At 58.8% G+C, this 12,032-nt stretch overlaps 1 protein-coding gene across 1 annotated transcript; it reads right to left on the reverse strand.

Moving 5' to 3' along the window:
- Positions 1-1,100: 1,100 nt before the first annotated feature.
- EDA2R (ectodysplasin A2 receptor) lies at positions 1,101-10,410 on the reverse strand. Its single transcript, XM_075762963.1, has 8 exons — positions 10,295-10,410; positions 9,432-9,610; positions 8,572-8,657; positions 8,119-8,283; positions 7,465-7,611; positions 6,574-7,064; positions 5,909-5,957; positions 1,101-5,486 (listed from the first exon to the last, which is right to left on the reverse strand). Exons 1-8 carry the CDS (start codon positions 10,379-10,381, stop codon positions 5,191-5,193), a joined length of 1,500 nt encoding a protein of 499 aa, XP_075619078.1. The 5' UTR covers positions 10,382-10,410; the 3' UTR covers positions 1,101-5,190.
- Between the last annotated feature and the right edge of the window lie 1,622 nt (positions 10,411-12,032).

Consider the following 12,032-nt stretch of genomic DNA (forward strand, 5'->3'; position numbering starts at 1 on the left):
TGGTCACCCCAGGGAAGAGTAGACAGTAGACCCTTGAGGGAGGGCCAAAACCACCCACGCCTTACCTACTGCAGCGTGTCCAGTCCTCAGACAGCGGAGGATGAGAAGTCCGGGATGGTTACAGCCCCAAAATCCAGAGTCACTGGAGATACGGCAAGGCACGCTCCGAATTCCCATCCCAACAGCACGCAAAAGGCTGCTCTCCCAACACACGCCTCCGCTCTGCTCCAGCACAGCGGCCTCCGGCCGGCTGCTCGGCGCGGGCTGGGCTCAGCCCCGCTCCACGACCTGCCTCAGCCCGGGGAGGGCTGGGCTCCTCCCCAGCACCCCTGCCCGCACCCCGCACCGCCGGGGCCGGGTGCAGGCAGGGACGTTCAGGGTCGCTGACTCCTTGCAGACCTTCAGCGAGGCTGGCTGCTCACAGTGCGGCAGCAAATTCATCTCACTGTTAACTTGGGGTGTATTATTTCAAGCGTCTGTGAAAACAGAGGCCCCGCGCACCCAAGGAGCTCCATGGAAAGGGTTTCTTTGGAAACCACAGACACCAAATACCTCTGCCGATACTCTGGTTTTGCATTCAGCGATGAACGACTGGTTCTTCTGGGCCTCGATCCACACCTACTGCATTGCTTTAAGGGCAGAGGCAGAGCTAGCGATGCACGACTGCGTGCAGCAGCATCACGTGGGGGTAGCAGTACCGGCACCTATACAGCCTGCGAGAGTTTGGACAAGTATAATAGCTTTAATTAGAAAAGAAAAATCATATCCTTCACTCTAATAATTATAAAGAACAGACCAAGTGTGAGGGCATGAACAGACTTAACGAGCACTGTAATTATCGAGCTTAGAGAACTGTTCCTCAGTGAGGCGTTAGGAACTGGAGCTCCTTGGCCATCGTTTAGGGGGTCCCTGCCCCCGCCCCATCCCCACGCCACGCAACGGGCCCCGCCGGGGATTTGACTTTCCTGAGGAAGATGAAACCTGCCCCACAAAGAGTGCGGCTGGGGGCCACGCTCGTCCGTACGCTCCTGCCCAACAGACAGAGACCTGCAGGCAGGAGGGGAGAGGAGAGGAATCAAAACTCACCACGCATCACCACCTCCAGCTCTGAAATTTATTTAACTACAAATACACAGCATTTGAGAGCACCCCGTCTGGGAGGAATGTGGGGCACACGCACACCCCTTGTGTAAAGGGCAGGAGCTTCAGCTGCTGCTTGATGTGAATACAGACATCACCCAGAAAACAACGGGAATGACTCTACTTCAGAATTACAATGGTAATGATACAGAATTTACAAAAATATAAATAACCTATTTGTAACCTTAAAGAAAAAATAACATCCACCATAAAAAATACCATGTATTCCCCTAGGTAAACCACAGCTACAGAATTTTTTTTTTTTTTAAAAGCACCAGAGTCTGCATTATTAAGTAATCCAAAACACATAGGGCTTTTCCCCCTAACACTTGCAGACTTTTCTGAGAAGTGTGCCCAGATCATTAAAACCAAGTTTTCTTCAGTATCGCCTGCTTCTGTAAGAGCATACTGAAGGTACAATCCTTATAAGCACCCTGTTTAAGAGAAGCACCCAAGGATGTACTAACTGTGCGTTTTAATGAACATTTTAATAGGATTTAAGTACATGCCTATTTTTAAGTCTATGCTTAAGAGCTTTCCAGAACAGGGCTGGACTTAAACTTATCATATAAATTCCTCTGCAAATCAGACTTCCAGACAAGAGTGGTGTCAAAAACAATCACTTGTAAAAAACCAATCCTGCTGCACAAGAGTATTTCCATTGTTCAGCCCCAGCTAAAGTTTGCGCAGATGCTGAATTATTTGATTTCTTTCAACTCTTTTTGAGCCGTGCCAGCTTGGCACAAACAGCTTCCTGACGCTGCAACGCGAGATCCAGTGCTGTGGGAATTTTCTCCCCTTACATTCCATGTATTGTGCTGAAAATACTATTAAAAAGCAGAAGTCAAGTATCAAGTCCATTGGTTCCCAGCTAAAGAAATTCACTGCCCAGGGACTGCTGCCATCCAAATCGCAGCGTTCTGCCCTGGTTTTCAGGCTCTCGTGGTTCCCTGTCTCGCGAGGGTTTCAGCTGGGCTTGTGGAAACCCAGCCGACGGGGAGCCAAGGGGGGTGAGTTAAAGGCCACTTGTAGAAATTTTGGCCCGTGTAAACAGAGGTGATTTTGTCACCGCAGCTGGAAGGAAGGTGCCCGCCACAGACACCGGTGAGAGTGGGGAGCAGCCCTTGGGTGGGACCTGGGGGTCTCCACCACTGACAAGCCCCGTCCTGCAACGCTCTCGTGTGGGGTCAAACCTCCCTGGAGCACCAAACACGGCGACTCGCACCGAGACCATGTAAGAGGCTCTGGGTGGGACCAAGAACAGTTAAAACACACTTGCACACACCACCCTACGCGCCGCGTACGGCACAGCACACACCCGCCCTACGCGCCACCTCCTCAGCCTCGAGGCAGAGGTTAAGTTCTGACCATGAATAATATTGCTCAGACATCAAACAGCTGAAAAAATAAGAGTTTACCTTAAAAACTATGAGGGGAAGGGGTTGATTTCTTTAAAGAAGGGAGAAGAAAAATAATAAAAACTAATCTGTCCAACGGGTCCAGAGCCCACGCACGGGCACACCAGCAGAACTGCTCAGCACGTGCCGGAGGGACACACGCGAGGACCCACGCGGCACGTGTGTGACAACGTCCTCGCCGTTCACCGTTTTTAATTTAGCAGCCGTTCCTGCCCCTGCCTTGCTCCCGCCGCTGCTGTGGGACAGGAGGCGGCCGGCTCTGCCGTCCTGCCTGGGTGCCCCGAGGGACAACGCGCTGGTGGCACCGGTGACACAGGGACACGCAGGACCAGCCGCCCAGCCCGGTTCCAACTTCAAAGCCAGAGCTGGTGAGTTGAGCTGCGTGAATGCTCCTACTCAGACAGCTGTAGGTGAATTTATCTTAATTCCCGCTGGAAGTGACTAAGTGTGTCCACAGAGGGATTAAATATTTATTCGGTTTTGTTATGTGATTAATCCAAACACTCTCTCCCTGCCGCAGATAAACCTCAAATGAAAAAACCCTGACCACAGGCTGCATTTGCTTTAGCAATACTTTTCCTGACTGCTCCGTAACAGACCAAGCATGTAACGAGAGCCTGACTAATCCCAGCCTAAAATGGGTACAAGGTCTAATATTTCTGGTTCTTGTGGCGCAAAGAGCAATAAAACGACCTTGACTTTGGAAGAAACAAACAGCGGGGGAGAGAAAGTGTCACATCCAGCTGAAACTGCCCATGCCTCCCGTTATCTGACCACATCCTGAGCGCGTTCAAGTCTTAACAGCATTTAAAGGGGAAAAGAAAAAAGAACAGCAGCTATTAATACTGGTGTTCGGGCAGATCTGAGGAAAGGGCTGCCTTCCCAGAAGGTCGCACGCTATTTCCAAGTACAGTGGTCAGATAAAAGGCAAACCCTGTGAGTGCCGCCGGGGATGCCCGGCGGGTGCCCGGGTGGGCGGCAGGGTAACAGTGCCGCTTGCTGGTGGCCGGCACGGCCGAGGACCCCGGGGAAAGCGCTCGGCAGAGCCAGCCGCCAGCTGCAGCCGTCGGGAACCGAGCGGCAAAGCGCCAGATCCGGTGAGTGCCGCCAGCTCGGCCCCCGCGCTGTCACCTGGGGGTCCTGGGACAACCCGGGGTGACGCTTATCGGATGGCACCTAAAGGCACCCAGCCTTGAACCGCTGGTCGGAGGGAGCTGCGGGTCGCCGGCACTCGCCGCTGCCGGCTGCTCTGCCTATGACCTCAGCAGGAACGGCATCCGCGGCCGGGCGCCGGCACCGCGCGTTGGCCCCACGCCGGCTGGCAGCCGCGCCGGGGCAGCTCCCGCATGCCTGGCCGCCCCCGCGCCGCCGCGCCCCGACAGACTGCAGAGAGGCGGGCAGGAGCTGCGCTCCCCGGGCAGCGCTCGGCTCCGGCACGGCCTCCCGCCACGTCTGTTCGACTGCCAGCAAAATTGCGTGTAACGCCGCTGGGGCGGATTCAGGAGAGCGGCCCGGATGCCTGCAGCCACCAGTCCCGGGGCACAACACCCAAAATCAGGGGTGCCCGGCGCAGGCAGGACTATGCAAGCTCTGACAAATCCTCCAGAAGAAATTAAAGGCAGGAGGGTGCTCCCCTCCCTAGCAGCTACTCCCAGAAATGAGAAAGTTAGGCCATTTTTGGGGGGGGGGAAGAATATTACTTTAAAACAAAACGACTCTGCCGTGACTGGCACGGCGATGTCACCGCTGACTGCGACCCAGCCACGGTCACAGTCTGCAGCTGCCGCCCAGCGCTGGCATGGCCCCAGCTCCCCCCGGGGCACGGCGATGAAGCAGCCCTCTCTGCCGCCCTGTGTCACCGCAGGACGGGTTGCACGGCCTCGGCGCTGGCAGGCAGCGGTCAGCAGACGAGCACCGGCAAGAGCCCAGGGAGTGAGCCAGCACCGTCCCCAGGCCAGCAGCACAGCACCGCGCTGCGACAGGGACATCAACCCATCCCAGGGTCGGTCTGAGACCGCACCGCCGCGCGAAAAGGACACGGAGGGGAAGGCGCCAGGGTGGCACAGGGAGAGCGAAGGCCGGAGCCCGGCACAGCAGCCAGGGCCAGGTCCTCTGCTGAGGGAGGAGCGAGCGAAAAGTAAACTGGGAAAGCGGCAACCGGCACCCGGGAAAGCAGAGCACGGGACAGACGAAGGATGGGAAGGCTGGAATGGGAGGGAGGGGATGGCTGGGCCCGTAGGAGGGTGGCTGCCCGCAGAGACCGAGGGACCCCACGCCAGCAGCGGGCACAGCACGGGGCTCATGGCAGAGCGAGCGCCGCGGCGCAGCAACTGATGGCATTCCGCTGCTGGACAAGGGTGTCAAAACAGCCGGAGAAGAACGGCCTCCGGAGGGGCCTGAGCAAACCCTCCTGTGTGGAGGCTGGGAGGAGGCACGGCTGCAGCCTCCCGGCACTCCCCCGAGGAGGGATGCTCCCCTTCGCGTCCTTCCGTCCCGCGATGCAAAGACCATCTATCTCCACGTACTCCCCACGTGCACATCAGAGAGATTATGTGACCACAGGGCTACCGGATCCTCTCCCGTACCAGTACACACAGTGCCTGGAGCTTCCTCCGCCCCTTCCCTGTCCTCTCTAGCGCTGGCGGCCCTGAGCCTGGCTGAGCGCGAAGTGGTCACAGAGCAGGAGCAAGGCGTCGAACCGCTGGAGCCGCTGCAGAGCTTGGGCCAGGACCGGGATGGTGACCGCGTCTCCCGAGTAGGTGAAGTGAGCGATGAGCTGCTCAAATCCAGATATCCGTCCCAGCAACTGGGGCGTGACCCCCAGCTCCAGCGCCACGTGGCTGAAGTTCTTCACACCGTTCAAGGAAGGGTCCAACAAGAAGGCAAGCGACTGCACCAAGGAACGGGGCAGCCCTGCTACCGGCAGACCTGGGGCAGCAACACAGCAAGGCGGGGTTAGGTTTCTTCTTACCCAGCTAGGGTAAGAAAACACAGAGCAGCCGGACTCAAGCCCCCATCCCCACCGAGCCGGTGAAACGCCATCCTGCCCCTGCAGGCATCTCCTCCAAGAGAGCTCAGCAACGCAGAGCTGACTGAGTTCCGGGGAGGCTGGTAACTTGTGACAACTGAGCGTCCGTCCGCCACCCACCCGCAGACCATTCAAGGCAGCATCACAAAAAATCCGCCCTGTGAACTAGCACCAGAGGCCACAAAAGTCAGGTAAGTCCCTGTGACGACTGGCACCTCCACGTAGCCGTGGTGGGCTTCTGCAGGAGCTCCCTTCCAAGAATCTGCCTCTCTCCGCTACCCCAACACTCAGCGAACAAAGATGAGGCTGGAGAGACACTTACCCTTCGTCGTGCTGCTGATCTGAGTCACGAGGCTCTGGGCATCATCCACCTGGCAAGACAAAGACCCCAAGGTTGGTGGCAGTCTGGTGAGAACAGCAACGCCTGTCGCTGCTCCCAGGGCCGACACGGAATAAGAGCACTTCTCCTTCCAGCACTACCATCCCATGGAGCCAACGGGCTCGGGATGCTCCAGGTCCTCCAGCAAACTGCTGCCATAAACGGCCACCTGGAGCTAGGCTATCACAGGGATTTCTCTGCCATTTTCTGAGCCTCAGTGATGTTTGTCACCGGGTTCATTAAGAGCTCACCAGAGAGGGAGGGGGAAGCAGCTGCCCCCGCTGCCAGGCCAGCTTTCTGGAGAGCGAGAGGACAAGGACCACTCCAGCCCGCATCAGTTAAGAGACGTGATCACACATTCAATAAATCGACTCTGGTCTTTTTGGTGTGTGAAACCACCCCGGCAGGTCACGTCTCCATGGCGGATGGCCTGTTGAGTGACACATCACCAAATATCTGGCAAATTGTTTCCTGCAAGCACCAGTCAGTACTAGGTATTCGTGAACCTTACTCTACGTCCCTAACCCACCAGCGAGCCCAGCACCCTGTGCCCGAGCCCTGGGTGCCCGGCGGTGGTTCAGAGGAGCAATGAGGCCGGAGGAACTTACCGGCTGCTCCCCGCTTTCAGCGGTGGGATTCAGGAAGGCAGAGGGCGGGTGCTGGGCCCCCTCCTGCCCGGTGCCACCGTTCTCTGCCGGGATCCTCTGTGCCGCCTGGCTCGCCGTGTCCTCTGGCCGCTCGCCGCCCACAAACTCTGCCTGGCTGGAGAACTTCTGGAGGTCCAGCTCGGTGCACTCCACCGGGGCGTGTGGCCACTTGTGCTGCATCTCGGAGGCGCAGGAGGAGAAGGGGGCCAGCGCCTCCGCCGTGCCCGGCTGGCCCTGCCTGGGGTCGGAGGGTGCCCGGACCCCGGCCAGGCAGTCGCCGCGGCCCGAGGCCCGGATGAGGGGCTGGCTTTCCAGGAGGCTCCTGCCCAGCTGGGCTTTGGAGGCAGTGCCGACCGCGATGGCCGACGACAAGTCCGGCTCCAGCTGGAGAGAGGGGAGCTGCAGACCCACGGCTTCCCCGTCTGAAATGAACTGGACTGCTTCCACAGGGCCTGAAACCAGAAACCAGCCCGGCTCAGCGGAGCCCAGCCCTGCCCGGCCCTTTCCGGGGCTCTGCCAGCCCTGCCGTCGGCCAGGCCCCTGCACCACCACCACCGAGCAAAGCCACTTTTGAGCCTTTCCACAAAGTTTTGAGTGGGGTCGATCCCTCCCCAGTTGCAGGGGGAGCGGGAGCAGGCTGGGGGAATCAGGAGCCACACAAGCATCTCTGGTACAAGGTCTGCAAGCATTTGTTAGGAGGGGCCCCAAATTTCATGTTGGTGAGACTCGGACACCATCCAGCTCCATCCTTCCTGCCTAAGGGCATCTCAGTAGGTCCTAGGACCATGGGAGCTGGAGCCCAGCACCACCCTCCCTGCCCCAGAGAAAGAGGAAGGTGGCAGGAGCAGGTACCTTCTGCCTGCCTGTAGCAGGGGCTCAGGTTCTTCACACCCAGGCAGCATGGACCAGACATCTGCTCCTCACACAGGAACCTGCCAGGCGCCGCTGCGGTTGGGAACATTGCTCGCTGGCCCGAGAAGTTCTGAGTCCTCAGGAAGACTTGGAGGATAGAGGAGAACCAGTCTGAGCGAAGGCTTGGCGTGCTTCCCCAGCATGTCCTCAGCCGTGCAGTATGTCTGCCGGTGAGGAGCTGGGAGCCAGCAGCTCCCTGGCACCCCAGCCACCAAACCTACTGCCCTCTTCCCTCTCCAGCCCTCCGGTCCTGCCCTGCAAAGAGCCACTCAACCTCAGCCTGCCCCTGAGAAACCCCAGGGAGAGAGGATCGCCAGGTCTGACTGTGAAACAGCATTCTCCTCCTGCTAACGATGGTACTAAGGAGGAGGAAGGCTCCTCCGTGTCTTTGAGCAGACAAAGCACAGAGAGGTCCCACAGATGTAAAAAGCAGGACGAGGTGTTTATTCTGTGTGAGCAGAGGAACATTTGGGTCACAGCACTGCTGCTCTTGCAGCATACAAGGGGCAATGCTCGACACAGCGAGGAGGGGGCCACGGGCACGCGTGAACAGCAAAGGGAGAAGGAAGAGAAGCACCGCAGGCATTGACTCACCTCGCTGGCACTGGCTCTTCCAAAACCGCTTGCAGTAGATGATGGAGAGTGCCAGAAGCACCAGTACGATGATGACCAGGGCACTGCTGGTCAGTGCAAGAAGGGCTGTGTCCTGCGGCGGTACGGTGGGGATGGCTACCTTCACCAGGTTTGTTCTGGACCGACCTGCAAATGCACCAGCCTCAAAACGTTGGAGCCTAACCCCGAGGCTTGGGCCACCCCCTCCCTGCCCGTCCCCCCACGGTAATGACCATGCCTCCTCCAGCAGGTCTGCCAGCAGAGTAGGCTGGCCAGCGAGCAGGATCAGTGAAAGGACGGTGCATACCCGAGCACCCGCCTTTGACACGGTCATGATGACTTAGCATGTACCACAAATCTGCTCCACCATGACCTCACCGCCCCCCTACAGCCCAGAGCAGCTCGCCCCCCCCGCCGGCGAGGGACAGGACGTACACTGAGGCTCAGAGGAGGGCGTCTGCTTGGTGCAAGGGATGCACTCCCAGTCCAGCTGCCCGCTGATCCGCGCCTTGCGGTAAAACCTGCCAACAGAGCAGAGGGTCTCAGCAGCGCACAGCCCCACGGCGAGCCGACCCCCCTGCACTCCTGCCCCAGCAGGCTGGGACGCCCCAAGGCGGCAGGTCTCTCCATTGCTGGCCGAAGCCGTACCTGCAGCTACTTTTTCACGTCTGTTGCCACTTTGGCCGAGGAGCAACATCACTCGAACAGCCTCCCCCTGGCCCCGTATCTGCTACAGCGGGCAGCAGTGATTAACGGCTCCACGAAGGCTCAGAAACACCCCGGTCTACAACTGCGTCTGGGAAGAGCCCCAACTCGTTCCTCTGTCCCAAGTCCCACTGCTCGCCAGCACGTGGTCTGCAGCCCTCGGGCACTGCGCAGGCTGGTTGTACGCAGCAGCGTTCATTTCAGGAACTCCTTAAACCCATCACCCAAAGCACGGTCTGTCCTACTCTTTGGGGACCACCAACTGTAGTGGCGGTTTACAGCCACTTATCTTCCAGGGCTTGGCCACCCTGCTGTCCACAGGAACAACGCCGGCCTGGAAGGAGTTTCCTTCCGCTGTTCGTTCATGGGAGCCCTCAGGTTCCCTTCTTTGGAGCTACAAGGGGGCCATCGGATGGGTCTGATTTGCATGTCATTAGCAGTGTCCAAAGGACGCAGCCCTGGGTTACCAGGGCTCCTCTTATGTCCCACGTTCTGGGGGGCCTCCGATAAAGCCCCCCCACGCATCCCCCCCGCACGCTCCCAGCTGCCACCACCACGGTTCCGCTCGAGCCCGGCTCCGTCCCACTCACCCCGGCAGGCACTCCCCGCAGACTGCGTTGGTCGTCGCTGTGCAGTTGGACTTCTGGATGCGGTTGATGAGGGTGCAGGAGAGGCAGGGCTTGCAGCCGTGATACCCCCAGCTGTCCTTAAACTTCCTGGGAGGGCAGGCAACGCACTGCGCATCCCCCCCGCCGCCATCACCACAGTCCTGCAAGACACAAGGTTGGGTTCACGGCTGCAGCGAGGAGCCACTTCAGGTCCCAAAGTGGTACTGAGGGGAACGGCACCCCTTCTTTGGGGGCACAGGGTGGAGGGGTTACTGCCCATGCGAGGGGTCCTCAGAACCCAGCCGAGAGCAGACGCTCCCAGAGTGGCTCCGATGGAGACACGTGGGGAAGCCGTTTGCTGCCCGGCCGGGGCCCACCGGCCGTGTTTAGGGAGGAGGAAAGCTCTGGCAGCGATGTGGTCTGGGAGGCTCCGCTGGTGGGGGAGATGCCGCGGGGCGCCTGGGTGGGATGCACGACTCCCACTGTCGGGGCTGGGCCGGACCCCCCACAGCCGTGTCCTGCTCGTGCCTGTCCAGCACGCAGCCTGGCCGGGCAGCACGGCCTCGCCCGGGGCTACGGACCAGGAGGAACTTTAGATTTCCATCAGCAAAAAGGAAAGAGGGCAACCCCAGCAGCCACCTGAAATCCCTTCCCACCTCCTACTTCCATCATCCTGTCCAGGGTGAGCGAAGCTGTTCACCCTACCTTCCCACCGAGCCCCAGCGCTTCCCAACGTGCCGGGACCTAAGATTACCCTTCCGAAGGAAGGCTGGCAGAGGATTCACCTAGCACTGTAAAAGCCTCAGTGCCAGATGATTCCCGGTCCTTCTGAGCGGCCGATTTACCTTGGAAAGCTCCTGCCCAGGCATGCAGTTTCTGCAGGGGGTGCATTTCCCATGCTCATCCAGGTACTCGCTCTCTTGGCAGGCCATCGGGGCTGGGAGCCTGAGGAGGACAGAAAGAGAAGGCAGAGAGGTCACAGCCAGGAACGTGCCCTTCTCTGGGCAGAAGCTCTCTCTCTGGCCAGGACGGCAGTCTGCATTTCTTGTGCATCAGGGATGTCACTGCGGCAGGAGGCGGCTGCTCCAGCAGCTCAGGGCTTCCCAGCGAGGCTGGTGACAAACCGCCTGGTTTTGCTGTCACCTTGCAGCCTTCGCAACGGAGCGAATGACATTTCGTTTCCCGTATTAGGGTAGACCCACCCATTGCTCAGGTCACTGAGTCGCCGGAGGCCAGTGGACTTTGCCAGCCCCAGCTGTAGGTCTGGGTACCCCAGACTATCGGTAGAGAGCTCAGTCCCAGCAAAGTCCCAGCAAAGTCCCAGCAGCCCAGCTCCGGCCAGTGTGGCTGCGTTGGTCTGACACGACCAAATGCCGGTGGCCGGTCGTGTCCCCGGCGGAACAGGACACGCACCTGCGGCCCCGGAGCTGTGCTGGCTGCTCAGGCTCTTGCTCCGCGCGTGTTCCAGCTCAGCGCGGGCTCGCTCACAGCGATCTCAGAGGACTGGCAGAACAAGCACCCACCTCCCTTGAAAACACCATCCAGAGCCTTCCCCAGGTCACTTGATGGCTCAGCTGAAGTCAACGGCAGAACTGCCCCGGCCTCAGTGGAGCCAGTTTGCACCTTCAGTGGCTCAGAGGGGAACACGGCATCTTGCCAAAAACAAGCAACTCAGACTGAAGCTACAAAACTGAGCAATTTATTTGGAGTTTTGGGGCTGTCTGTTCATTTCTGCATATTTAAGTTAAGTTTTTACTATGATGACAGAAGTGGAATAAGATCCAACCCCACAAGACCAATCTTCATTTGCTTTTCCCATAACCTTCTGCAGCAAATCAGGAGAGGAACAGTGTTCACTCAGCCAGTCTTGGGAGCAAGACTCGTTACCCCTAAATACCCACGGGGAACACCTGAAAACGCTCTTTGGAAGACCACCACCCTCAACAGCCTGAACCACCTGGGAAAACCTGGCATTTCAACCAGAGCCATCCTGCTCCACAGCCTCGGGAGGAGGAAAGGCTCAGCCAGGACACCCATCCCCTACGAGGCTCTGGCAGGGGGGAGCGGGCCCCCGAGCACCCCCCTGCCCCTCCTGCCGCAGCCCCCTTCCCCTCCCATCCGCACGGTTCCCGGGCTCCGAACACGACGTCCCACAGCAGCATTCCTCCGCAGGGCTTTTCTGCGCTCCTCTGCCTAATCCCCCACCACTCCCTTGCCGGCTGCCTTTTGGAAGCGGACACTTGGACGAGATCCCCAGGGTTTGAACGAACGAGATTCATTTGAGATGAAGTCTGCCCCGGACGAGCATAGAAAGTGAGTCACCCTTCTCCGCAGCTCCAGCACACGGCCGGGTCTTGTTAGCTGTTACAAGGAAAGGCAGCGCAAGCCAGCGAGGATTGGCGATGAGAAGCTAAGGGAGCTAAATTTATCTTGCAAACATCTCGGGACGGGCATGATCACAGCCTATAAATAGTGTAAAGGTTACTGACACTACCGAATAAATAAAGGAGATTTGTCACCATCTCAGAAGGTGGCGAAGAGGGAGCCTGGAGCCAATGCCCAGGGAGAAGCACAGGATTTAGC

This window comes from Balearica regulorum, chromosome 11 (genome assembly GCF_011004875.1).
Source record: "Balearica regulorum gibbericeps isolate bBalReg1 chromosome 11, bBalReg1.pri, whole genome shotgun sequence".
Taxonomy (NCBI): domain Eukaryota; kingdom Metazoa; phylum Chordata; class Aves; order Gruiformes; family Gruidae; genus Balearica; species Balearica regulorum.